Genomic DNA, 27,874 nt, shown 5'->3' with positions numbered 1-27,874 from the left:
TTTATTCTTTATTTCTGCGTTAGAATAATTGTTTGGAATTACACCAGTGAAATTTGGTTCAGATGAGATAAAAATTGGCCACCTGTCAAGGAATAAAGTATTTCGGGCTGCTCTGTGGTAGGCTGAACTTTTTTGAGCGTAACAAAAGATGATAACCAAGACAATGACTTGAAAGTATATCAACTGTGCAACTTCTCTGTATAAAAGCTCGCTGTCAGGGCCCAGGTATGTTCATGTCTCTGTCCCACGTGCTTGTTTGTGTGTCATTGCATTGTAGAATCTTCTCATTTGGGTGAAATCCTTTACGTACATATATACACACAGCACTTCTGCTGTGCTCTGTGTGATAGGGATGCATTGAGGGCCGCAGTTCTGGCACTGCATGAGCCCCTCTCCTTTGCTTGGAGGTCTGCTTGCAAAAGTGGGAGTAGAAGTTGGTTTTAAGGGTGTATTTCTGGCCGTCTGGGATTCAGATGTGTGTGGAGACACTGTGACTGAGAAAACAACCAGGAAAGAGCCCTTTGCCCGCTGTGGGAACGTGAATACTGTTCTGGGGTTTGTGCTGTATGCTCTATAATTACGGCACTCTAACTGCAAATTTCCTAAAAACTGTCATCTATTTAAATAGCATGTCAGCAAAGGTGAAGCAGGAGTACAGCTTCTAGAACAAAACCGGATTGCTAATTAATCTAAACCAGTGTATGTTACCGTTAATGAGTGGTGAATCAATCATGCTGCTGCCCTTTCCATGAAGCGTGCTCCTAACTGCCGGCCTTACAGCGGCAGCGAGGAGTGGCAGTGCTGCCGTGGAGCAGCTCCTCCTGTAACACAGTGGCTCTCCAAAGTTATCTGCTTCTTGGACGGAGCTCGGAGCGCTCTGCTCTCCCCTTTCATTAGTTTACATACGATTAATGATGTTTATTTTCTCTCCTTCCTTCTCTCGATCCTGATTATTTTGGTTTCGTGCCTTGGCGAGCAATTTCCTTTGCAACTTAAGAAAGTTGAAAACAAGTTACTCAGGTATTCAGTGGTTCCCATAGCTGGCAGCGACTTGAAACCCAACTGAAGATGCAATAAAACACCACTACCACCCCCAGCAGCATCCCAGTCAAAACCTAAACCACAGTTTCTGGTTTTCTCCTGCCAGGCATGGCTCCCATTGCATCACCAAGCGTTTCAGCAGCAGCGGAGAGAAACGGGTCTGGAAAGTAAACTCTGGTCCTCAGAGTGGAGCCATTAGGTAAATACGCCGTGTTTTACATTCAGTGCTATGATTTCATAAACATGGCTAACAAGCTGCACCAGATGCACAAATCAGAGATTGTTGTTAATGCAAATGTCCTTCTATGGGCACTGAATGGGTCGGTGATGACATTTGCATACATATAGCGCTTAATCTGGAATCGGGGGGCAATTTCCTTTTTGCGCCGATCAATTTGCCGAAGTGTGATCTCTTCAGTTCGTCGTACAGCCTTTTATTTACAGCTATTCCCATCTGCACACGGCGTCTCTTTCAGCAACCTTTCCCTGCGGCGCAGCCTATTATTTTAAGGAGGGTCGAAGCCACCCGCTGCCATGCGGACGAGAAAGCTGTGCTGCACAGCGCTGCTGCTCCCTGCTGCTGTTGCTGGAAGACGCTGTTTTCCCCCTCGTGTCACACAGCCTGTGTCCTCCACGGGCTCCTCGCTTCCCGGAGGGATCTGTCGTAAGGAAGAGTAGCAAAAAAAGAATTTTTCAGCTGGCAGTTAATGAAGAGCACGATGAGTGTCACAGTCAAGAGCAGAAAGAAAAAGAGGATGATGTAAGTCACCAGGTCGGGCTTGTTGATCTCGCCTTCTTTTAGCACCCTGGCTGTCGACATGTAGAAGGCGGAGGAGCTGACAGGTCGCTGCGTGCTGCCCAGGTAGGGAGTGTTGGTCTGAAGGATGAGGTGAGCTTCGGTGGCACTGGTTGAGTTTAGCAATTCACTGTACATGTTCTTGCTTAAATTTCCTCCACGGTCGAAGTAAAGAACGAGAGCACACACAGTCACTGTTTGGCATAGGGAAGGAAGAATATTCCCGCTTGTAAAATCCTGACAGCGAGCCACATTTTGCCTAAAAGTAAAACCAAATTACTCCCCGAGCCATGCGAGGGGATTTGCTCTTAAATCTCCGTGGCTCATATTTACAGCATTCATCCACAGACATAAATCACAACCGGCGCGGGTACCTCGATGCCGCTCCCGCCTGCGGGCGCATGGAGTGCGCAGCCCTCGGACCGGGTCCGGGCTGTTGGAGCCCTCGATGCCGTCCAGGGGAGGGCACGGTGGCTCTCCGGGTGCTTTTCCTCACTGGAATGGAGCCGGGGTTAAACGGGATCCGCGGATAGAGGCGGTTGAAGCGTTGGCATCCCGCTGGGTTCGCTATGCTCTCCCCCAGGATCCTGCCGGCTGCCGGAATCCCGGTGCATGAGTTGAGTTTCTTAATCCCGGTTATCGATGCGCTGTGTAGCCCCCGTTCCAAGGCTGGGGTTGCTGCTTTCCAAGCATTTCTTTTCGCTTTGAGGGGGGGGAAAAAAAAAAAGAAAGAAAGAAAAAACAAAATACAACAAACCAAATGAAAAAAAAAATTCTCTCCAAGGTCCCTTTGTTTTTTTAAAAAAATAGAAACAGCAAAATTCCTCCCTTTAGTAAATCAGAGGGGGGAGAAGATCTTTGGAAACCTCCCCTCTGCCCTCACCTCAGCCGCGCTGCGAAGCGGGACTGGGCAGGATTGTGCCAAACGGGACTTTTCCTTCTGCCGGAGCTCCTCCGCAGCGTCACTCTGTGCCGGGAAGGGAGGGAGCGCGGTGTGTCTGCCGGGGGCACCGTGCTGAGCGGCGAGAGATCCTGCGAGCAACCCCAGTGTGAGCCCCAGGCTGCGGGGAGAGGTTTGGAGCTGGGGGAGGGCAGCAGAGAATGGGACGAAAAGAAGGCGATGGCATCGAAACCTCTTCTTTTCCCTTCTTTTTTTTTTTTTTTTTTTCCCCTCTCTCAAATTTCTATTGTTAAAATTGATCTCTCTAGCACAGAGAATGCCTTTTTGTTTCTCTCTCTCTCTCTTTTTTTTTTTTCTCTTTCTTTCACACGGGCCCCGGCACCCTCTCCAGCCTGACAATTAGCATGTTAATTTTTTTCCATCAAACTGCCTTTATGCCGCTATTAGCTGCTGGCTGCTCGCCAGCCTGCGCTCGCCCCGTCTCATCAGATAAGAGCGGTTAATGCTTCCTTTTAACTCGCCCCAACTTGGGGAAGGGGCGAGGAAGGGGTACAGAAGGGCAGGGGAGAGAGGAGTGCAGGGGAAATCGATGGCAGGAAGCATCCGACGCGTTCTCCATCCCCAGGGTACCCATCCAAGCAAACATTAAAGCTGCTTATGATGAACTATTGCAGCCGGCGGTCCAGGGAGGTTAAACATTTCAATTAGCATAATAAATGTTTCTGCTAGGAAAGAGGGAATGAAAAGAGGAGAAATCCCCGCGTCAGGCAGATTTAAATCAAAGGGAATGAAGGCTCTGCTAGGAGGCAATGCCCTTGTGCAGCCTGTTCCTATCTGCTGAGCTCCAGGTACCTGCTGAGCCCTTGTGCCCTCCTGGTGGCACGGCTGAAGGCCGCCGTCAGCTCACAGCTCCGTTCCCCATCCTGCTCCCATCAGCAGAACAGCCCCTACCTGCTCTTTACCTCCTTGCTTTGGGTCAAGATGTGACTTTGCAGGGCGATGTTCCTCCGAGGCTTTTGCTGGGTTCTATTTCCTTTTTTTCTCCCCCCCCCCTTTTCAGCCAAAAGAGCTGACTTTTCCCCCTGCCCTGGTTTATTTCCCCATCTTTAACCCCAGAAGCAGTGGCTCCTCCTGGGGCCATTCCCCCTGCCCACAGCGCGGCTGTGGTTACCCATATTTACTCTGTATGGGTTCAAAGAGCAGCACGGAGAGGCAGGCAGGCAGCCAGCACAGGGGCTGGAAAAATCAACAGAGCCATAAAAAAGCTGGTGCAGCTCCTAACTGTCCTACCTATGGTGTCTCCTTGCAGCCAGATCAGCACTGAGCGGTGCAGGACGTGGATGGTTGGAGGTCTGCGTGTCTTCCCAGCACCCTGCCCTCTTCCTCCCTGAACTCTGGTTGGCCTTAACCAAACTTTGCATCCTTTGTTTGTTTACTTTATTGGTTTTATTAATCCAGTAGGAAAAGCAGAGAGGCAGCCGGGGGCTGAGTGCTGAAAATAGCAAGGATTGTCTTCGTGTTTCATGTCTTTCAGCCCAAAGCTCATTAAAATGGCTTCTCTGCAGACTTTGCCAACTCCTCAAAAATGCTGTGATGGATGCACAGAAGCGTTGCATTAGAGGAGCACCCCTTTTAACCACTAGAGTTGTCCCAAGGCTGAAGGGACAGCCTGAGCCCCCTCTTTCCACTCCTGCTGGCATACAGGTTCCACATGGAACTGGAATATTTTCCCTTTTCCTCCTGCAAAACGTTATCTCATGCTCTTTCAGGATTTGTTTTCTGCCCTGAGGATACGATAGTTCAGCACCATGGCTTCATGTTCATGGCTTTGGGTTGAGAACCGTTGCTAATGGTCATGGTGTGAGCACTGGAATAAATCCTTGGGTGTTTTACAGCTGCCCTGGGTGCACGCGGGCACTGGGGTGGGAAAAACTCCCCCTGCTTTTGCCTGTCTGTCTGATATACAAAGGGATGAGAAGCCCTGGGAGTAGTAAATCAGATGTGGTTTTGGCAGTACTGTATCCAGGCTTAATATCAAAAAAACCAAATTGCTATAAATAACACTTTAATTGCAAAAAATAAGAGCTGATCCTTTCCCCTTGTTTTCCTTAATTTGGAAGCTCATTTAAAGTCCTCAATTCCTTGTAATTTTTACATGCTAAGTTACTTAGTAGCTTTGTTGTTATTTTTTGCTTGTTTCCTTTTATTTTTCTTGAAGGTTCTCAGCATTTAATGACTTGTTTGGGTGAGATTGTTACACGTGCTGGAAATAGTGCTGCAAGGACACACGTGGATCCTCCAGCAGTGGCTGAGTTAGCAACGTAATGAATCTCTCAGTGCTGTGGCTTCCTGGCTCCCCTGGGATCTGGGTCAGTGTTACTATGGGGATGAGTCCTGAAAGGTCTTCGTTCTGAGGACCATTTAGGTGTTGCTTCCAAACCAAGCCATCTTATGATTCTGTGCTGACTCGGTGGTGGATCTGGCCTCACCATGTTCCACTTTTGCCATAGCATGACCTGTGCTGGCACAAACCACTTGAAAGTCAGTGCTTGGCCCACACACTCCTGGTGACTGGGATCACAGTGTTAGCTTTAACAACCATCAGCCCAGCTGCAAACAAGCAGGATGCAAAACACAGAGAGTGACCAGCGCTTGGGGTTTGGTTGTGCAGCAGATTGCTGGAGCCTTTCCCCTTTTCCAGCCTGGTAAATATTGCATGATTTGTCTCTTACATGCTTACTCAACCCCTACCACGATAAAAATCAACCGAGGGAAATGAGAGTGGAAAGGAGCATTATCTTTCCCAGTAATGCAACCATTTACAATCTGTTACGATCCTTCTGCTGAGGAGTAAGTGGTGGTGGAGGAGTTTGTTTCTATTAGCAGACCAGAAACCATAAATCACGGGCTGTAGTTTTCCAATGTCATGTACAAGCAGCCTTAAAACCTTTATAAAAAAAAAAAAGAGAGAGAGAAAATGGAAATAACCTCTGTGTATATATATATATAAATTACTCTGGAGTAATTTAGTAATTTGTGCCTGAGTATCAAATACCAAAGACTGTATTTTCCAATGCAGAATCTTAAAGCTAAGGAGCAGACACCTAAAGAGAGGGTGCTGCCTTTGGTGCTTAAAAGCAGATCTGGATGCCTGAGGAAATTGGCCGAAGTGCAAAGAAGTGTGGAAAATCTTTTATTTCTTAAGAACGTGTTTGTCATATTTAAAACTGAGCTCTAACGTCATGTTTCTTGGGGTCTGTTCTCACCAGTTGAAACAGAAGCATCTAAAAAGCATCCAGAGAGGTCTGCAGATCCAATGGAAACGGGAGCTTCTGTGCACTTCTGCAATGCTCTGCCTAAATCCTCTACTCTCCAGTGGTGAGGAGCCTCTTGGTTGGCCACAGCACCATTCCAAGGAGGGAAGAATCACCCTGCCTTTCTACCAGCCTGCTCAGCTTTGGCTGCTGTGTTGGGAGTTTTGGTCAGGTGGGACTGTTTTGGGAAAGGGGTGAACCCTCAGCTAGAAATCTTTCCTTGGCATCCTCCTGCTCTCCCCTGTCTTAGTGGGGAATGAGAGGAGAATCATGAGGAAAGCTTTGCAGATCATCGTGGGGTATCTGGCAGAGCTGTCTGTACTGTTATTGTTTCTTGTACAACATTCTGGTGTTGGAAATTGCTCCTCGTGTTCTGCATGGTCTGTTGGTGTTTGCGTCTCTCAGTGAATTACAGCTGGGGTAGGTGGGGTTGCTCTTTCTTCTCTGATTATTGATTTTTGCTTTGCATTTTAAGTTCTTTCTTGTGACCCCAAGTAGTCTGGAAGAACTGATAAACCTGGGTGACCTCCAGACCTGCATGTCTGTTCTGTATGGACAGGAGGCACTGCTATTGCTCTGACCACATTCTGTGCAAGTGGCCTATTCTGCAACCCACTTGTTTGTTTGAAAAGTAGCCTTGATGCTACTTCCTGACACTGCAAAGGTCCTGAGCATTAGTCACAGGGGGTGGCAAGGTGCTCCAATGCAGTAAAATAAGAGCAAGAAACCAGATAAAATAGGATGAATTTTTCCCCGCAACCTCTTAGCAATTGATCTGAAACCTCCATCTCCAATGGTGCTGGTGTTCTTCTGCAAGTTTGACTTGAGAACCATAAACTCTAATGAGTTTGAGCTGTGGGCCCATTGCTCTAACACAGCATCTTTGCCCCAGATAGGAAGTCCTCTCCTCCAGGCACCATCAGGGTTTGCTGGGTGCATGCCTGTCTGCTTGTGTAATTTAGCAAAGCAAATGTATTGCGCAGGGTCGGCTGTTGATTATTGCTCCTGGTGTGAGCTATGGCTGCTGACAGTGCCAGCTCAGAAATACTGTTCACACAAACGGTGCTGCCTCCGTTGGGTACCTTTTGGTGGTAGGAATTAAATAAAGTGAAAGAGCAGCACAGCGCCCTTCTCAGGGCGGGCATAAATTTCAGAGGCTGAGCTAGACTTTATTGTGGGAAGTGCCAGGCTGTGTTGCTGGCTACTGCTGGAAGGTGCACTTCCACCTACGACCCCAAAAAATTAAAGGAAAACCAATCGTGGTGTTCCTCAGCAAGCTGGGGAGGAGCACTGATGTTTAATTGCTTGGGAAAGAAGAACAGCTTTATAGTTTTTGATTTATCATTAATAGCAATCTGACTCAACAGATCACACTGCCGGTTCTGTTCAGCTTAGAGGTCTTCTCAGAGCTAAAATAGAAACCTCTGGCAGCACACAGAGAGCATCCCTGGAAGCAAGTGGGCAGGGATGGGGCTGCCCTGTCTGCTCTCACCTCAAGTTTGCTTTTTCTTTAGTATGTTTGCCCAAGAAGGAGGAAAAAGATTGATGGTCCTCTATGCCAGGTTTCTGTGTCTGGTTATTCCTTCATCTGGGGTAGAATTCTGGTGAAGGACGTGTGACGTCAGCACTCTGTATTTAGGTTCCATTTAATTTTATTGGGAAAAGCAAAGCTCAGCCAGCAGCATCTGATGGAACGGAAAACCCATTTTGGCTTACCTGTGAGTGTGGCTGAGCTTTGTAGATCCCAACTTTTCACCTCTTCATTCTCTCTGGTGACCCGTTGGCTCTCTGTCTCTCATTGCCTGATGCAATTATCATTAATTAAGGCAAGGTTCCTGCCCAAAGCTGAGCAGCTCTGGCAGAGCAGCAGCAATGGAGCAGTGCTCCACAGAGGGCAGAGGTTCCTCCACAAAGCACCGGCCGTGGTTGGAAAAGCTCATTGAATTCACTGGGAAAGAAAATCTATCAGCCCGTGACAAGGATTATTTTAATAACCTAAAATCTTATTGCTTCTGGAACATCTGCTCTTTGGTGGAGCAAACAAATAGGTTTTAATTTCATTGCCTTAACTTCATGGAAATAAATTCGAGAAGCGCAATAACCGATATTAGTTGGGATAACAGCATGATCTTTTTCACATTGGTCACAAAAGGAAAACTGCAGGAAATGCAAAGCTAATAGAAATACCTTCAATCTCAGACCCTTGATATATCTGCATCTTAATAGACCACAACTGGGAAAAGAGAACTTCACCTGACCTTTAAGTTTGCAGAGGAAAGCAGTTACCGCGTTATTCCTTTGGAGGTGATGCGGTAAGGTGGTGTTACTCACTGACATTCCTTGTCTAGATAGAGGCTAATGTATTCCCGTTGTATTTAATTAGTTTTGAACCTATGTATGTGAGAAATGCAGCGCAGTGCCATTATTAAAATTCATGCTTTATAATAATTAGCACAGTTTGTACAGTCCCTGAGAACTGCCAGCAAAAGGACTATTAACTTTGGTTAATGGTGGAACTGTCTCACCCGTGCTATCATTTAACTCTTTGCTGCATTTTTAAGGGGAGAAAAGTTGTGATTGTTCTCAAAGGCTACATCAGGCCAGCCATTAATTACCAAAACTCGTTAATTATAAAAGATCGACTGCTATAAAATCTCTTTAACTGAACTTCTGCAACGATCAGTAGGGAAATGGTGACAAATACAGGCAGAACTGTCCCTTTTAAATTGCTGGTGTTTTATCTCTCATCAAATCCCTATCTGAAATAGAGAAAAATGACCAACAAGGTTCAGAAACTCTTTCTTCAGAAGATCAAAGTCATAAAATTATGTTAATTCCCTTGGAGACAGAAATAGGAATTAAGGTTAAGAGACTTCTCCCCGTGACTTCTTTCATATTAAAACTCTCTAATTGTTCCCCAAATGCATCTCCCATTGTATTCCACTGTAAACTGATTTGCTGAGCTATCAGGAACCCGAGAAAAATCTCTTAGTTAAAAACTGCCTCTCGCAAGAGCAGCTGAAAAGCACAAATTCTGAAGAACCACAGTGATGTCCTATTCCTCATTCCCAGCAAACATGTCTTTGGTCTTGTTTTTTGGTAAACTTCAGCCTTGCCTTACGGTTCAGGACTCATGGCTGAGTGTTCACAGGCAGAATTTCAGCTGAGTTTTCTGAATTTCTTGAAGGCACTTTCACCTTGATTTTTTTTTAAATCTCTTTAGTGTCAGTTTATTTCTAGAGCAACTCTCATTGCTTTGCTTTGTCTCACACTGCCACGTGGCTGCAATGTCACCAATCTATGTGGCATCCACTCCTGCAGGTATGCGCCCTTTCTGACAAAGTTTTTAAGAAAAATCTTGCATGGTGCAAACACTGCATCCATATTCTTAATGGCTATTTAGAAAACGAAGTGTTTGGGTGTGCTTGAAAATAGCCCTGGGCACCTATTTGCTGCATGGAGATCTGAGAAAAAAGACCATCTGGTGACTCCAGACTCAGATCCTCAGAAAATACACGGAATATTGGAATGAAGGGAATTTAGGTATTTCTTTGGATGATTTGTTCAACTCTTTGTGTCTCTCTCAGAGGTGTGAGGAGGAAGGACACACAAAAGAATGGGAAGGGCTGTGTGCTGTCTGCACGTGATATGTTCTGCATGTGATGTTCTGCAGATGATATTAGGGAAGGTCAGCAGGAAAAAAAGAGCCTTTGAAAATGTATTCTACCCTCCAATTTTAAAATACATTTGAGCTCTTACTTTGTAAAAGAAGGAACTGATGACCTGGTGGCTAAATAGTATTGCCTATTCAAAGGCAATCGGTTCTTGGAATAATTTTGAGGCATTTTGAGCCGTTTTCCATATTCTTCTTTCATCTTTTTGTAGTAAAATTTCAGATTTGATCTTTTATTTCCCATATTGGCTACAAGAGAGGATTTGCTTTGCTGTACCAGGGTACAAATCATTTTCATGTTAGAAAACCAAAACCCATTACCTGTGCTTTTACTTGGTGCAGAAGACAAAAGCATTAGTACTGTAACACAGCATGCTTTCTGCTCAGTGCATGGTATGATGGCTGGAAATCCTGAAATTTGGAGCTAAAGAGCACTTCATCCCACATCTGGGAGGGTATTCGCACTGAGATCTGAGCAACTCCCAGAGGGCAACTGCCAGCATTTCGGCTTTTATTTTAGTCACTGATTGAATGGATCCTAAGAAACACTGGGGAAAAAAAAAAACAACAAAACAGTCCTCAGCCTAGAAGAAGTTGCAGATGCTTCAAGCTGACATCTAGGATGGGAAATCAATAGAATTATTATTCATTTCAATGGTGGCTCTTTAAATGTGGGGCAACACATTGATTCTGAGCCTGCTCTGTGATCATTTTCCTTTTTGTTAGTGGTATTTCCTGCCAAAATTTATCAGGCACTCCTTGATGCTGGGCCAATTCCCTGAGTTACACGTAGTCAGTCAGGTGGTGATCCAAATGCTTGCTCACTTCTCCACTGTTTTCTTTCTTTCTGACTCCATCAGAAGCACAAGACACATCCATGGATCATGGGAGAGAAAGCAGGTTTGTTCTCCTTTCTCTTTCTGCTGGGGAAAAAAAAAAGCCTCTCAACTGTATAATCATCTTCCTATAAAATAAATTACTTTATCTGTCTTAATACTGTCACTCTTCAGTCCTCCAGTGATCTACTTCTTCCATCTGTGTGCATAACTGAAATCTTCTCTCCACCTACTCTATGTACTTCCAAGTGTCAAAATCCAGCCTCAATCATTGCTGTCATCAGTCTCTCGTTCCTGATGGGATAGCGGGTGAAACATCACTGTTCCTAGGTCTCTATGGGTAATTTATGTGCTTGATCTGCAGAGTTGAGGCAAACTATCAGGAATATGACCTAAAAGAGTGGTTTTTTGGGTTGTTGTTTTTTTTTTTTTTTGTCAGCTGAAATTTTCCACTTTCTGCTCCTGAAGCAAGTTGGTATTTCTGTTGTTTTCTGGGTCTTGTTTCCATCATGACTCTGCTGCATAATTTCAAGAGATAACCACATTACCCAAAAACTATGAAAGTTGACTTACTGCTTCGTATTGAGTAATTCTGCATGACTCACACTTTGTTCTCTGATATAATTTTTAAGCTCGTTTGCAGAATATTGTTGAGACAATTGAGCTTACTTACCAAAATCACCATCTTTTGTAACGAGACAGTACAATCACTTTCCTCTTTCGCAAAGCCATTCCAAGAACAATGGGCCGACCCATAAATAACAACCATTTGTTTTGCTTAGAATATGGATTCTACTTTGCTAAATGAAATAACAGCAGGGAAAAGAAAGAAACCTTCTTAGAAGCCGTGCATCTTCCCAGATAAATGTGGCAACGCGCCTCTCCTGCTGAGCTGTGACCTACTTTGCTCACAAAATGCTCTCGCTACCTTCCCCCAAATACGAGGCTGTTGAAGCCCCAGGAATTCTTCACCTCGGGTGCAAAACCGTGAAGTGTCAGTCAGCACCGAAGGATCCTCAATGGTTTCCCTGACTGGCGGCACAGCGCTGCTTATCGCATCCCCTGTGAATGCCTCTCTTCTCATCGCATTGCTGTTGGGATCAGTTTTTATCTCTGCTCCAGCATGCACCCCGTGAGTTCGGAGCTGGGTGAATTTTGCCATCTTGTGAGAGGTTTTGGTACTTTTTTTTTTTTTTTTTTTGGACTGGGTTTATTTTTGGGTTAGCTCCATTTAAAATGTTTTGCTCTGCTCTAATCTTTTTTTTTCTTTTCTTCCTTCATATTTTTTACGGCTGAAAAGGGATCCTTTTCCTCTAGCTAATATATTATGTGCATCAGAACTTGGTAGTGTGCCTGTTCACGGAGAAACAGGAGTTGAGATCGAGCATCAACAGCTGTGGGAATGACCTACACCATATGGGACATACGACAATTACCCAGTCTGTGTTACATAAGGAATAAAATCATGTTGCTTTGCTGAGGCATGGAAGGAGAGAGAACTAGAATGTGATGACAAATGGCTGCTCCTGAGGATAAAGGTCCTTAGATGTACTGCCATGTTTTTTCTTTTGGCTTTACAACAAATGTATATGATCTACTTGTTAAATTCAAGTTCATTGCATGGCAAAGGCAGCATCTCTTGGCTTGGTACTTGTCTTAGTTAAGTAGCACAGCACTTAAATATAGAAGCTGAGTTTGTCCATCAAGTTTTGCATTTATGACTCACAACCAAAGGTACTGATCACAGCACACAGACATTATCACCCACTGGGCGATGCTCAGGTTTGTTATTTGGGGCAGATTAGTAGATTCTAATGCCACAAAGCATCGTTACAGTCAGAAGGTAAATAAAGCTTTTGTTAGATGGAAAAATTGATCCTGATTTTTTCAGCAAAAAAGAAGCTTGGGAGATGATGCTATACAACATATGTATGGCCTTATGGGAGATGTGCTGCACTCTGGAGGGCCGCCTGCAAGAGCTGATTGCCCCAACCTGTTGCTATCCCAAAGCAAACCTTTAAATGCTGGGGAATTAGGAACAAGCCAGAAGGAAAATGGCTGATTCCTTAGGTCTTGCTTTCTTTTAGCTACAATTGGGTACCTTCCAGGATGACACACTTGCATTAAACAACTCCTAATGTCATGCAAAAGGCTGGATGTCATCACCTGTGATATTCAGGAGGTTGGATCGCAACTCCTTCCCTCTTCCAGGGGAATTCTTTGAACCATCTCATCTTATGTCTGGCATTCGCTGATATTGTGTAATGGGGTAAGTACTCTATCCACTCTACATTTCTGACTTAATTCTTTATCAGCACTGACTCTCTTATTCCCAGAGGAGAGCTGAGCAGGAGCCCCTTCCCCTCTGCACGGGGATTTCCAGTGCCTGCCTTGGCACAAGGGGAGATGCTAATGGTGTCAAACCTAATACATTAACAAACCAGCTTGCATGCATGGTGATTGAAGTACCTCAGTGTAATTGACAAGCTGCTCTGGGAGCTGATCCCATATGTCATTTCCTCTCTAAATTTGGAACTTCAAGATGCATTGAATGGCCTTATTGCACGTTTTTCTGCTTGATGTTTGGATACCAGTTTCTATGTTTCTGAGGAGTAGAAATATTGTATGTTATACTTCATAGAATCATCTTTACATGTGTATGACTTTGTAATGAAAGAAAATGTATACAGAAGTGGCAGAGTTAAGGTCAGGTTATTTTTAGACATTTTATAAACAATATAACCCCCAAAATAAGTCCTGAAGTATCCTGTTGCAATAAGGTACAGCTTTCCATGCTTTAAATGATCTGAAGTCTCCCTCTGTAATAATTCTCAAGCTCTTTACCAAGCACTTACGATTTCATTTTGCTTTATGCTTTGTCTGCTTGTGATATCACTTTGCTTGCATTTGCAGAACTTGTCCTTGCACGTAGAAAGAAGCTGTCTGCACGCTATCTTCTAGGAATAAAAGCTCTAATCTGCTGCACTGGGTTTAATAAATATTTTATCACTCACTGTTTGGAATATTCTCCTGGTGAACCTCAGCAGCTGCTCTTTGTGAAAATAATGCCTGATTGAAGAATAAGGGTTGTTTCCACGTTCTGGGTAAGAACTGCAGCCCAGGTAACTCCATACTGCTGCCTACTTCTTCCTATTACCACACTTTGGTATTGTGAGAGCTTTGCATTAAAGAAAGAAGGGATACATAACATAGAAATCCTCTTTGCGTTTGCATGAGCTTCAGTGCCTTCCATGGCAGCAGGGCCAGGAGGTGATGCCCTGTGCTGCTCTGGGGCCCACAGGGCTCAGCAAGGATTCTGGCACTGGGCTGCAGCCCCGATCCCAGAAGTGCCACTGGAATTCCACTGTCACTGCTGAGTGACAATGGAGTCACTGGTTCACTGGTGTCACAGAGGCTGCTGTAAGTATGGGGGGAACAAATGAACCCCTCATTCCTAAAACTGTTCCAGACCTCCTTGTCTCTCCCCTAAATTCGGATGCCATCTAGTCGGTGTGAAGTGTGTGAATGGTGTCATAAAGCTTGGGCTTAGCTGAAAGCTGGAAATAATGTGTGTGCGTGTGTCTGAAGTGCCTCTCAAAACACCGCACAGCCACTTTTCTGATGTGCAATTTTCATTCTATTGATATATTTTTTTGACATACAGTTACGTCATTGCAAACTGTACCCATTTACACCTTCCAGGAGGCAGTAACTTCAGGAGTGAACGCAGAGTTATTTTTAGTATGTATTCAAGTTTATTCATGCTGAAAGGTAGTAGTTATCTTTTGTAATTTTAGAGTAGCTCTTTGAATAAAAACATGAGTATAGCTCCGTGTTAACTGCCATGTGACACTTGGGAGCGGGCTAAAACCTCTCCTAGAATGACAAAATCTCTGCTTTTTTGCTTTGCAAAACCCCAGTGGTGCACACGATAGCAGTGTTTGTTGGGACCTGTGTCTTCCAGTGCTTAAAACGTGAGCCAGCTTGTGTGCACTGCGATGGGAGCATCTCTAGGCCAGAAGGAGGTACAGTTTTTCCAGTGTTGGTTTTTGTGTGTGTATGCGTGCGTAGGAAGAGCTTATTGAAATTCAGCTATCCTTTCCAAGTTCAAATTCCATATTCAGCCATCACCAGAGGGGTTGTTAGATAGAAATCTGTTGGTCCTCAGCTGAGCGTTCTCCCCAGAGCTCAGTAAATACCTCTGTGGGCCAAATAGCGGAACCTTTTCTTCAGTTCACAGACAACTGTGCAGAGGTTGCAAGTTTCTCATGTTCAGATAAGTCTTATGTTATTGTTTCTGTTTTCTGATGGAATAATTAAAAACAAGGAGCCTGCAGAAGGAGCGCATAATTTTGGGGGAAGGAGCTCGGTTGTTTGTCCATGAAGGCAGGCAGGGATTTGGCTGGGATAGACTAACACACAGGCACCAGCAAAAGGTCAGCAAAAACGCATTTTGTGAAATTTCCTTTGTTCCAAGTTTGATTTCCAAGAACTTCAATATCAGCCTCTCATTTGGAGATAACTGTGGGTCTGACACTAGAAGAAGCTATGCTGTAAAAATAATAAGTGAGTCACAGTGATAATGAGGCTATCATTATGCAATAACAAGCTATCCTCGTTTCTTTCGCAGGCAGTGCTCAACTGTACATCTTGATATCCCAGATAATCTGGGTTGCTCCTATCTCAGGGCCTGAACTCGTATCTCTGTGCAATGCCATCTTACAGAAGCACTTTGCAGAGTAATGACTCTCACTGTCTCAAACAAATGTATCGTAAAAGCATTTGTACTACCGAGTTCATTGACGACATTGTTCAAGGAGGTATTTTGTGACATATTTGTTCTCCTAATCTATATTTCTATTCAAGGCGTTTTGAAAGTGTTTTCCAGCTTAGGAGTCCTAATGAACCAACCTCTGCTCGTGTTTCCTCAATAACAAACTCATCTAACTCCCTAGCAATGTTTGCCTGCTGGAACACAGCTGCTGTGGAGCAGCGTAAGGGATGCAGAGATGGAGCAGTTCCTCACAACCTGCCCAAGTCACAGGAACAGGAAAGTGACATGTTTTGTATTGTATTCCCACTGCAGCAGCTGAGAGCTGCAGAAGGCCCATTTCCGTGAGCACGTGCTATTTTCTTTGACTGACAGCAGTGCAGAGTGGCAGGGAGGACGTTGGACCCTAGCAGTTCCCAGCTGCATCCCAATGCTGCATGCCTCCTGCCCAGCTCAACGCTCGCCTTTCAGTCTCCGCTGTTCTGACTCCATAAAGGTGATGGGCTGAGCAGTTTCCTAATGTGCAAATGTCAGAACCTGTCAAGGGTTACACGTCTGTAGGCATTTCCCTTGAGGACTCAGTAGAACTCAGTTCCTCTATCCATTTGCATGGAGATAATCTGTTTTTGGTTGTTTGTTTTTTAGCTTTGGCACTGGAGTATGCAAACACTCCTTGTTCTGTTTCAGTGGTGGCTGTGAATAAAAGAGCTTCAGATCAACCTTCCTTACTATCCTCTGCTCTTACACCCCAGAAATATGTGAAGGTGGTTGCTGCCTCCAGGCCCACAGAACCTTGTCCAGGCTGTTAAATCTCTACCACTTTCCTTCCCATAAGCAAGAGATCTGCAGTTGTGTCTGCCAGCAATGCAGCTAGGTAAGCACATCATCATCTTGCTAATCTGTTCATTGAGCTGGTAAGTGATCTGTTGAGGCCAACTCCTTGCTTCCCTCTCTACCTGTATCTTTCCTTTTTCTCAAAGACAGCATCTCCAGCTCTGCGTCACTATTCACAGTAATTGCTGTGCTTTCATTGCTGGTCTCTGCATTCAATTTTTATGCATTTGCGAAACAGAGTTTTGAGAGGAATTACCTAAATTTGGAAAAACATTACTGTGAATCAGACCCATTGACTCTCGGATGCTTTATGCTTTTGTTCAGTTTTTTTCAGAAGTGACATGGTGAGAGAGCTCCAAAAGTAAAAAATCAGAGCTTCTCCAGCTACATGCTTGTTTTCATCCTGGGTGGCACAAAGCACTGGGGAAATCAGCAGGACCTGATTACTCAAGAAAAAATGGGTAGAGTGGTACTTAGTGACATGGTTTTAGTGGGCGTGGTGGTGATGCATTGATGATTGGATTTGATGATGATGTGAGTGGTCTTTTCCCATCTTTATGACTCTATGATCTGCTGGCATAGCTGGATGGCAGCTCTTGGACTTTGGAGAGATGTATTAAGTGATGCTTTGTGTTTGAGATTCAAGAAAGGGAGAGAAAACCCTACTTGTGCTTTCACAGCAAAGATAAGGGGAAGCTCCTGGCAGTGGAGCCAGAATGCTTCTAAGCTGCCTCTTACTCTGTCTTTTAACTTTCATGAGAAATAAATTGCTATAATTTTTTGTGAATTAACATATGGTGGCTATACGTGTATTAAAGTTCTTCTCCAGTCTTCGTCCATTTACAACCTGTGAGCAAATGATATAATTACTGGGAAGCATTTATACTAAGTGCATGCTGGAGTTCTATTTCAGGCTCCGTGTCAGCCCTGGGGACCTCAGCTGGGGCTGGTGTGGGATGCTGGATGGTTGAACTAGGTGATCTTAGTGGTCTTTTCTAACCTCGATGTTTTTTTGAGTCTCTGCTGGGCCTTGTTGAGCCGTTGCTCAGATCCAACTTTAGCCATGTTCCCAACCTGGGGTCTGATTTATTGGCCAAAACTTTTCATCCAGAAGTCAAGGTGAAAAGTGATTGAATATGAGTCTTCATGGCAATGTCTGCAGGAGTAAACTGAAGGCCAGATGGCATCTTTGGTCTTGTTCATGGATGTCCCATCCATGCTCCATAGTCATGAGGTGACTGACTGGTGCTGATGGGGTGGGGGGTCATCCAGCCCCATGCAGCCCCTCCTGCTTCCCATGCGAGGTGCAGAGCAGTTCTTACAGAAAGGACCTGAAAGCAACAAAGCTGTCCTTGTTTAATCCATTCTGGGTGGTGACTTTTCATTCCTCTGTAAAGGACACAACCACCTCAGAAGCTTTGAGGAAAATAGTGCTGATCACAGTATTCACATGTCCCTTTGTTAAAGTAAGAAAAAGGGAGAAAGAAAGCAGCTCTTGGTTATCCTTTATCTCTGTAGCTGGGTTTATTTGAACAATCCATCAAGACGTATCTCACCAACAGCATCATTTAAGCTGAAATAGGAGAGTCACTATTAGTCTTGAAAATTCCTAAGATAAACAGTTCTTGACATTTAATTTTTAGTGGCCAGTGAAGAAATAAATTACCGAGTAAACATCATGCAGAAAATATTTAAGCAAACGAGAAATAGAGATCTTTGTATGGGATCCTGATCCTATACCAGGACCATATATTTTACATTTTCTGTTTATTTTTGTACTTTGCAAGACAGAGAGTGGAGTTTGTATTGCTTCCTTAGGGAATAATTTAAGCATAGCTAAAAACGGAGCATCTGTTGAATGCCTCTTTGGTCAGAAAGCATTAAAAGATATATTTTTATTAAACATTCCCCAACCCTCTCCCTTTACATCCTTGCTGCTGAGAACAGTAGGCTCATGAGTTACTATCAGCAGAACAGACCAGGGTTAGCTGTACAGGAGGATGCAATATTATTTGAGTGAACATGTGAAATAATAGGCCATGTGAGGAGCTTTGCTTTTCTTTGCCTGTTTTGGTGTCCTTTTGCTCTATTTGTCCACTGGTCTGAACGAGTCTGAAGTGCTGAGGTCCTGTGCTTGGCTGGGGTTCCCGCTACTGCTACTGCTCAAATAGTAGATCCAGTGAAGGAAAACATTGTTGAAAGATGCTCTCACTTACAACAGAACTATTTTGATTGTCTCTAGTGATGCATGTGGAGATCTCAAGTTTGGGTACCAATTAATTAATTGTGCTTTTCATTTTATCTGATGGGCGCTGTAGTACAAACAGTGGAGATGAGGCTGGGAGTGAGCATCCCTTGCTGGAAACCAAATATGGAACAGCAGATGCTAGAGATGGTGCTGAGAAATTGGATTTGATTAACTCTTTTGCATTGTGAGCACTGTAGATTTGGGAACTGGGTGGGCCAGGCTGAAAAAGGGAGGTGGCAGATGGGACGAAGGGAGAGTGATTAATAGAAATACAAGCAAACAGCCTTGTATTAGCTTCTGCTGCTTGTTTTGCAAAGTGCAGACTGAAGATGGAAGTAGAGAGAGGTGGCACAAATGGGAAGAGGGCTGAGAACCTTGGGAGCTCCAAATTGAGACAAGTCACAGGGGGTGTGAAGGTGATCAAATCTCACTGGTGGGTCAGGGGCAGAAGCATCAGTTGCAGAGTGCAGGTCAGAACAAACTGCCTTTTTCATGGCTTGGTCTGGAAGGAGTATTTGAAGTGGAGACTGAATAGTTTCTAATGACAACCAAGGAGGAGTTGGCAGTGATGGGATATGGAAAGTGGGTTTTTTTGTTTTTTTTTTCCTCATTTCTTAATTAGTGGAAGAAGCAGAAAGGGTGTTGCGAGGGGCCAGTGTTAGCATTTAGAAGCACTTACTGACACTGCATCACTGGGGAGTGAAGCAGAAAGGGAAATAATAATTAAAAAGGGATAAGCAGGAGCATAAGCTGTAAGCGTGCCCCGTGGAAGTGAAGCTACAGAGAAATGTTAACTAGGCACACAGACAGGCATAATGGCAGTGGCAACCTTTTAGAACAGTAAGAAACCTTGAGCACAAGATTATTCAATAAGGAGCTTACAGCAGGGAACCGCAGGGGTGGTGCTGCCCAAATGACATCATTTACCTCTCCATTTGTTATCATTCATTATACCATGTTGTAGATCTTATTATATGCTTCTTAACTGCAAATCTGGCCCGTGCTGTGTCAGGTACAGCACAAGGACAAAAAAGACCCCAAACCCAATAAAAATACCAAACCACCATTTCTTCTCAAGGAGTTTGTGATGGAAAGAGTGCTCCTGTGAAGAACTGCATTGTCAGCTCTGTGTTGGAAGACAATGACAGGCAGACGGCGCGTTTCTCCAGGTTCACAGCTTTGTAACCAGACAAATTAAATTAAACGTATAAAGTAGAAATGACTGTTGGATGAGTAGGCTGCAAGTAAAACCTGAGGACATGAGATAAATGGAGTGGCTGTAATTTTTCAAGGGCAAAACGTTAGTTTCAGTGGTACAGAAAGGCTGGAGGGGGTTACATTTGGTCTTAGATTTTAGTAAGCACCAAATCTTACACATTCTAACCCAAAGAGGCAAACATCACATGGCCTGGTTGTTTGCATGGATTTCATCTGAAACCCAATGAGATCTGGTAACCACTTTTGCTTTGTCTCAAAAGATTCTTCTAGTGCTGAACCCAAAAATTCAGCATGTGAGAAACCTCAGAAAAGAGAAGGACTCTGCAAAGGCCCTGTGTCTGTCCAGAGCTTCTTGGAGGAGCATTCAAAACCTAGACTCTGCCATTCATATGCAAAAATATGTTGGAGTCATCAATTTCCTCAATTTACTCGAGGTTAATTGGTTTTATTTTGGAGAATGGGCCTTATTCAATAGAACCTGTCACCTTATTTGGTTTCCATAAAGTCCCTGCTAGCTGGAGAGGTTTCCTCCTTTGTTCCATTACGTTTAACAACAGGAGTGAATTTTCCTCTCTCAATTTGCAGATTAACCATTAGAGTTAGTTATATATATATATTGTCCAACAGGGTTAAGTCATTCCACTCAAGATGGACTTGACATTTCCTTGCCAATTATGAATTTTCATGAATTTCAAAATATGTTTTATGCTGATAAAGCTTCTTAAAGCATTTCCTCTAGAACTGTTTTAAAGAAAGTGGCACTTACGTAAGTCCCTCAGAGTACTTTATGTGCCATGGCTTTTCCTATAAATATTCGCCAGTTCATTATTGTCACTGAACTTCAAAGGTGGGTAGGTGTTGATTATTTCTACCAGTTAAAAGAGAAAAGTCTCGGGTACCTGCACACTCTTTGAATAAGCTCACGAAGCATTCTGCAGCTTTCAGGTTGGCCATTATTTCCCCAGGTTTCTGCTTTCTCTTCATTAGACTTCATTTTTTGCAACTTTTATGTCACTGCCTGTAAAAGGCATTGACTGACAGCAGTCCCTATCCTCCTGGCACAGAAGGCTTTTTCACTCCACAGAACTTTAGAAAATGCCACGTTTGGGGTTAACACAGCCCTGGGTGGCTGGGTGAGGGCCGAGCAAATCCACGCTGCTCCATGGGACAGCCCAAATGCAATGGCTCAATCTGCACAATGGACTTCTTGCACAGGTTGCCAACGCTGTCCTCATTCATCATTGTTCTGGCTCCTCTCTCCAAGTGCCTGCAGCTTTGGGGTGACAAGGTCTCATGTTCTGACCAGTGTATAACATCATCTTTCTGTGACACAGAACATCCCAACACATTGCATCATCTCGCCTCGGCCGTGGCTCAGGAGATCCTGGATGTGGCCTCCAGCTAATCCTGAAATTTCAGAGTATCCGTTATTTCTGAATATCACAAATGAGTTTGCTAACTGGGGAAAAACAAGTCTATTGCCACGGGGAATGTTTGAAGAGATCAAAAAAAGGGACATCCTCTATGACAAATGACACTTAGCAATGCCAAGAGCTACAAGAATGTTCATTAGTGGCAGAGGTTACATTCTGCGTGTTGCAGAAGTCCGGAATGTTGAAGGACTGGAAAAGCTTGAACTGCATTTTCAGCTTCATAAGGAAAAAAGGAAAAAAAAAAAAAGACCATAAAACATGTGATTCATTACTTAAAATAAGACAGTGGGTAGGAAGTGAGGGAGGGTGACTCTCATACATTTAATTGGAAACATGTCCAAAGACCCATCTGGCATGGCTGTAGGAGTGGGCAGAGCCAACACTGCTGAGCTGCACCTTGGATCCTCTCCAGCATCACCTGGATGTCGCTGGGCTGAGGCCAGTTTGGGAACTGGGTTAGGCTGAAGTGGAAGCAATCAATTTCTAGTTGGGCACCAAGAGGGCTTTAATAATCACAGCACTGAGAATTCGCACCCTGTGTGGTTTGCGCTGATCTCTCAGTGGATAAACGCCCTGGGGAATCTGACTGTGATTAACTGAAGCAGGCAGCTCCAGATTTTTGGGCTGTCTGGGGTTGCACTGCTTGCAGGCATGGTGTGATCACCCAGCACAGCTGCGGGTGGCTGAGATGGGATCAGCTCCAGGTGGTGGTGGTGAAATCTTGGGGCATTGCGTGGTCTGGCACAAAACCTTGCTGGAGGAGAGACTGGAACAGCAGAATTTGCTCATGATGGATGATCTCTAATTTGTTTCTGCTGGAAAAGGTTGTGGAGACAAGGTTACCCTATAAATAATGTTTAGAGTGTAATTTTGTTAAATATCCTTCTCCTGCAGGAATAAATAATGTGCTCTCTTCTTTCATTATGCCAGGGAGTCAGTAACACATCCTCAGGTCCAACGCTGTCATTTGTTTTATGTTATACGTCTGTGTATCTGAATTCTGTTTGTGTGTGTTTACCAGGAGGAAGAGAACTCACCCAGAGATGCCTGATCCAGCTACCATCCTCACGGAGCTGATAATCCTATCAGAAGCACAGCTTTCAGACTGATGGTTGCCAGCTCCAAAATGTCACCAGGTGATGTGCAGTGGGGCCAACGCAGACCTGGATGGGTTTGGGATTTGTCTCAAGGGATTCATTTGTAACAGATATTTGACAATGCCATCATATTGATTGTGAAAAGAACCCGTTGTGACAAACCTGTGGATGTTTTAGAGTAATTATTCCACCACAGGCCTCTGTGCTCCTTCTGTAGCCATGCTGCTCAGATGTAACTTCTGAATACCCAACAGAATAATCTCTGCTATTGTGTGGCAGCATGAGGTTAGCAACGAGCCCATCCCAGCCCATTGGGCTCTCAGCCAACAGCATCAGTGACGTCTCTGATCCAGGCTTCACCTCTTAAACAAGGAGAAATATCAACCTTCAATCAAGGAGTTAGGGTGTTTGTCATTTAAAAGAGACTCAGGCAGGAGGAAAGAGCCTTTTCTTTAAGTCTGCTTTCCATAGCTTGATAGGCTGGGGATCAATTTCCCACCTTACAGCAGGTTTGCTGTAGTGAGGTCACTGAGGTCCCAAGAAAGCAGCATCATCTGCTCCATGTGTGGTGTGCTGCAAACGCCGTCTGGAAGAGCTGCTCAGAGGGCATCACCCAGAGGTGTTTTGCCCAGGGCAATGCAGTAAAGGTTTAGCAGCAGATCTCAGCAGCCCTGCTGGTTTTACTGAGTGCATCCCAGAGCAAGATGAGTCCCAGTGCTCAGAGCAGGTTGGCCCCATTACCAGCGCTCACCTCAGCACCCCCACAGCATGAAAGATGGGTGAGTCTGCTGTCTGCGGGGTCAGATGCCCTGTGGGATGTTGGCAACTACAGCACAGGGAGCCTCACAGCACAGCAAGTCAGTCTGCTCCAAGAGCTTGGGGTTGTCTCCCCTCTGGGAGCAGACACAGCCAGTGAAAATTGCTTTCCTCTATGCCCTCAGAGATAGAAGTGCTGAAGATCTGTATGGATGTTTCCTGATAACAGCAGGAACTTGCATTAACAACTGCCCAGCTGCAATCCTGGAAGCTAGAAGGACATAAAGGTGCAGGTAACATAACGTGATGCATTCTACATGGGGAAGCAAATAGGCATTCCAACTGCCCATCAGTTGTTAGATCATTGTTTGTCCAGCCAGGAAGGAAATGTTGTGTGATGATATTTATGGAAATTAACTGGATTCTCAGTGTAAAAGCTGACATCTAGCTTGAGCCAAAAACAAATTCCCCTCTTGGACCATTTAAAACCATTATAAGGTAACCAAGGAACTACTGGCATTAAGAAATGATGCAAAGATGAAATGACTGGGTTGGCCCTGCCCAGGAGAGTCAGAGAAGCTTTAGGTTGGGTTCTAATTGATTCTGGTTCTTTAAGGAAATCTGAGGCCCTACCACAGACCAGCAACAGGGGAAGGACTTCAAGCCACTCTAGGACTCTGTGCTGGTTCTGTGACTACCATGAGCACACTGATGTGCCTGCTCTTGGAACTGTGGGCTGAACTCCTGGCATCGCTCCACTTGTCTAATGGGTAGACCAACATGATAGCTGGGAAACTACCTTAATTGCAAAGTCTTTTTGGCTTAAAAATGGATTCTTGCCTCTCTAGAGTGGTGCTGCAGATAAGAGAGACTTGCCGAGGAGCAAAGTGCAGCAGTTCTTGTTCAGCAGGTCATTTCTTGCCAGTTCAGAAGTCTGGAAATCACAGACTGCAGAAGCACGCTGCCTTAACCTTAACCACAGATGTGCTGCCATAATTGCAGGTGTCGTTTAAGCGTGGAGCCAGGTCTGTTGTAAGTGACTCTTTTTCTCTGCTGGAATTAATGAACAAATCCTGCAGCATCGTTGACTGAGCAAATCAGCAGTCAGTTAAGTGCATCCTGTCAGCAGAAGGTAATTTTAATGCTAGGCCAGTGGTCTCTCTAATTAAAAGAAGCATTTATTATTTGTTTTTGGGATTGTTTCCAAGAAGGAAAAGAGTTCAGAAAGGCTTTCAGAGCAGATTGCCTTCTGTGACCTGGTCTGTGCTTGAGGCTGATATGAGGGGGAGAGAGCAGAATGAAGGATGAGGAGGAGCAGAAAGCGTTGAAAAGCTCAGATTAGTCTCTTCAGTAGAAGAGAAACAAATCAGTGCCAATAATTAGAGAAAGAACAGACAAGGAGAGAACAGAAAGAGGAGCAGAACAAAAAAGAAGACAGACAAGACATGACAGATTGGGAAGGAGGTTGGCAAAAGACATTTGAGTGACAGGCAGGGTGCCAATATAGACATGAAGACACCATCATTGGGGTCTCTATGGGAGGCTAGAGAAGCACCCGGTGATGGTGACATTGGTGTGGCTGTTGCTCTTTGCAGTGGAGACTGGGGAGATGGTCCCTGGAGGTTTCCTCCAGCTCTGCTGGCAGTCAAGCACCCCATAGCCCTGTTGTTAGCTTGTATCCCACAGCTGCATTCAGTGCAATGGGAGCACAAGTGGGCAGCATCTCCTCCCTTGTTCCTTGCTGGTCAATGCTGGGAGTTACCCAGCTTAGGGTCAAGCCTGGCCAGCAAAGCAGCTCGTTGCACTGTTTCTGTAGAGAGAGAAAAAAAGGTTCAACTCAGGACACCCATAGAAACTAGAAGATCTATCCTATAGACCACTTCAAGCACTGATATCATCAGTTTGGACATGATGTTGTCGAGTGCATTGCCTGATGCCACCAAGATAAGACCATGTTCAGGCAGCACAACGTTTGTAGGCAGACATCCTCAGATGATCTAGCATTATTGGAAAATTAGGAGAGCTTTTCATCCTAATGCTTGTGAGTAGGAACAGCAGGCTTCAAAGCTAAACAGGAGTTGAGAGGAGCTGTTAAGTGCTCAATTAGGTGTGTGTCCCTTACTCTGTTATGGGCGGACAGATAGCAGGCACTGTGTTCACGAGCAGTCAGGATGAGTTTCCATAGTTTTCCACTGCTGCAGAAAAACTCTCAGGGATCCCCCCAGGATTCCCTGGTGAGTCCATGTGCTGCTCAATAAAAGCTTAGGTAAATTCCTTATTATCATTCAATTCCTGGGGACTTTCTTGTCTTTGACATGGAAGCGAGTGGCCAAGAGTGGCAGAGAGTGACCACAATATACTCAAACCCCAGGCACCATTGCTTGCATACTGCAGAGTACTGACTATTCTTGTATTAGAGCATTTGATTGAATGTCATGTTGATGGGTGTAATGTTTTCCTCCCTCCTGTAACTGGTTTGCTCCAGATGGAAATCAAAATCCACTTTTGAAATTACTCTGGACACTGCCTGTTGTAATGGAGCTGTGTATGGGATGATGCACAGCACCTCTGTGCCTTTCTGCTCCCATGGAGCAGCCAGCACCATGCAGGATGGGGCGCAGTGGTGGCATCAGTTACCGAGGAAACTGCCTCTATAGAAGTGAAACACGTTTCTATTAGCAACAGCAGCTCCAGCATGTGTGTTAGAGCATTTAAACACCTCATTATCAAACTGCATTTGTTTGTGGGCTTTTACATGTCTGCAGGCTGTGCAGTGTGAGGTGAGAAAGTGGGCAGGTGATGGAGCAGGAGGGGAGAGCACGATTCCCACATGCACTGGAGATGGAACTGGGGAGATGCACACACCAGCAGAGCAGGACTGATCTTAGAAAGGCAGGTCTTGGGCACCACATGGCACCTCAAATGGGGAAACAATGACCCATAAGGAGGGATTGGGTGCACGAGGTGCAGTACTATGAAGTGAGCCCATGGCAGTGAGGAGCAGCTCTGTGCTTTCATCCACCGTGAGCAAAGATGAAAGGTATGGCTCTCACCTGAGAAAGCAGTTTCGGAAGGTTTTTCACTATTTACTCTGTGTCCCAAGGAGGCTTTTAAGTTTCCTTTGGAAAATAGGCTGCAATCACACAGGGAAATGGTGTGTGAAAGACTGGGGCAGTAATCGCCCATGAAATGAACATCCAAAGTGAGATACAGACTATAGGAACGTGTTTAATGTGAACGTTGAGTTCCACTGCCAGAAAGGTTGCATCTACAAGCAGGTGTGCTCTCATTAAAGGAAACAAGCCCATGTAGCTCAGAGGGTGCAGGTGGTGAAATTAAATTGCGGTTCATCTCAGGTTCTGACTTCTCCTCGCACGCAGACGTCACTCCCACTAAGCTGAACTGTCGTTTTCTGCAGTAGAGAAACTGACTCCAAAAGTAGAGCTGAGTGCTGACAGCTCATTAGGTGCTGTTGTTTGGTAGCTCTCAGCAAGTCATAAAAGCTGAGCCAAACTTAGGGCAGCTCAGGTAGGGAGATTAACATTGATATCCGAAGCTGTCGTTCCCCCACATTTATGTTGGGCACTTCTGGACACTTTTGGTACATCCTTCCCAGCTGGCATGGCTTGCTTGCTACCAGGCTGACCCAGCGTGACAAACTGTATTTGGTTCTTCACAGAATCATGGAAATGAGTTCAAAGTGACACTTAAAAGCCATCTCATCCCACATCCCTGCAATGAGTAGAGATGCCTGCAGCTCAGGCTTGTGGTTTCGCTTTTTATTTTGTATTTCTTGTGGTTTTATACGTCATTTTGTTTTCCTGAGATGGGTAGAGGCTAAACCCATTTGTGTATTGCCATGGTTGCAACACGTGACTTTCAAATAGCAAATCAGTTCCCTTTGTGTATTATTGGGTCAGCCATAATGAAACAAGGGGCAAGGAATGCATCTGAGCCCTTCTGCTTGTGGATGACAGAAACATCTCCAGGGCAAAGCCAGGAGTGTGATCATGCTGCTGTACCCATCTCTAATCGCTTTCATTCTCTGCAGTGAGAAGGTGCTGGTGCTGCTCAGACCCACCTGCCTGCAAATCTGCTTCTCCTGAGCCACCTAATGTTGATGAATTACTATAAATGCGCTTATAATTACTTGCCTAATGACAAGTGCCTTCATAAATGATTTTGCTAGCACTTAATGGAAATAAAGTGAAACATCTGAAGCTATAGTAATGGAAACATAGAACAACGTGATAGCATGATATTAACAAAACCAAAGCTGACTGGTGTGATATTGGTGTCTCAAGATTCCATCCACAGGTGGTGGGAGGCAGGACACACAGTCTGACTGTGCAGCAGTATAGGGTGTGAAGAGGGAAGGGGCACAGGGAGGAGGCAGAACATGGGGGCATTGCAGAGGAGAAGAACAATGCAGGGCACGAAGCTCTGGGGGCCCCTCTATAGAATCACAAATTACCCCATTTTGGAAGGAATCCATAAGGATCACTGAGTCCAACTCCTGGCTCTGCACAGAAGTGTGGCACCACCAGAAAAAATGCACAAAAGTGGGTGTTTTTTTCCATCTGCTAGCTATTTTTCTGTAACTATTTTTTGTTGTTCTTATGCTGACAGGTGCTCTGAATAAGGCCTCTGTTTTCTTTGTCTTTTTTTTTTTTTTTTCCTACTATGAAGTGGGAATTGTGTCATTTCTGAATGAAGACATTTCCGTCCAACATTTTGGTTTGCCTGGAGTGCACTGAGTGAAGAGGAGTTGTCCTTGGCCACCTATAAGATATATAATTGGTTAATTTATGTAAGTAACAGAGATTCTTTTATTTTTTAATATATTTTATTATTAAAAAAAAAAAAAAAAGAGGGCAGCAAAACCATAAAACTATCAAGTTGGACATGTGTGGTCTGGTACAGGGGGGTCCTCAGGAAGAAGTGACATGGAGAAGC

General features: G+C 44.7%; 1 protein-coding gene and 2 long non-coding RNA genes across 7 annotated transcripts; 2 read left to right on the top strand and 1 right to left on the bottom strand.

The window, feature by feature from the left end:
• Positions 1-4,136, bottom strand: SMIM32 (small integral membrane protein 32). 4 transcript variants are annotated; one of them, XM_090150974.1, is made up of 3 exons: positions 4,029-4,136; positions 2,212-2,539; positions 1-2,096 (listed from the first exon to the last, which is right to left on the bottom strand). In XM_090150974.1, the coding sequence occupies exons 2-3, from the start codon at positions 2,238-2,240 to the stop codon at positions 1,655-1,657; spliced, it is 471 nt and encodes a 156-aa protein (XP_090007100.1). In that variant the 5' UTR covers positions 2,241-2,539; positions 4,029-4,136; the 3' UTR covers positions 1-1,654. The 4 variants fall into 4 exon arrangements, with proteins under 4 accessions (XP_090007100.1, XP_090007101.1, XP_090007099.1 ...); XM_090150975.1 differs by lacking the exon at positions 4,029-4,136 and adding an exon at positions 3,690-3,772; XM_090150973.1 differs by lacking the exon at positions 4,029-4,136 and adding an exon at positions 2,721-3,026.
• On the top strand, positions 2,771-8,087 carry LOC149915925 (uncharacterized). The gene is made up of 3 exons (XR_016471388.1): positions 2,771-2,886; positions 4,957-5,107; positions 6,008-8,087. It is a non-coding gene; the product is annotated as an uncharacterized LOC149915925 (long non-coding RNA).
• A 6,724-nt stretch (positions 8,088-14,811) lies between these two features.
• Positions 14,812-27,697, top strand: LOC149915924 (uncharacterized). 2 transcript variants are annotated; one of them, XR_016471362.1, is made up of 4 exons: positions 14,812-16,206; positions 22,087-22,201; positions 23,104-23,211; positions 23,767-23,937. It is a non-coding gene; the product is annotated as an uncharacterized LOC149915924 (long non-coding RNA). The 2 variants fall into 2 exon arrangements; XR_016471363.1 differs by lacking the exons at positions 23,104-23,211; positions 23,767-23,937 and adding an exon at positions 27,608-27,697.
• Positions 27,698-27,874: the final 177 nt, after the last annotated feature.

This window comes from Phasianus colchicus, chromosome 15 (assembly GCF_987193195.1).
Source record: "Phasianus colchicus chromosome 15, bPhaCol1.hap1.1, whole genome shotgun sequence".
Lineage (NCBI taxonomy): Eukaryota > Metazoa > Chordata > Aves > Galliformes > Phasianidae > Phasianus > Phasianus colchicus.
Note: the sequence above shows the minus strand (reverse complement) of the source record. Positions and strands in the feature narration are given on the sequence as shown.

Excerpts from the sequence above, each read along its gene's own strand:
- SMIM32 (XM_090150974.1), bottom strand. The coding sequence starts at position 2,240 with ATGCGCCCGCAGGCGGGAGCGGCATCGAG. Across the intron at positions 2,097-2,211 it reads CAGGCGGGAGCGGCATCGAG|GCAAAATGTGGCTCGCTGTC; the intron begins GTACCCGCGCCG and ends TTTTACTTTTAG.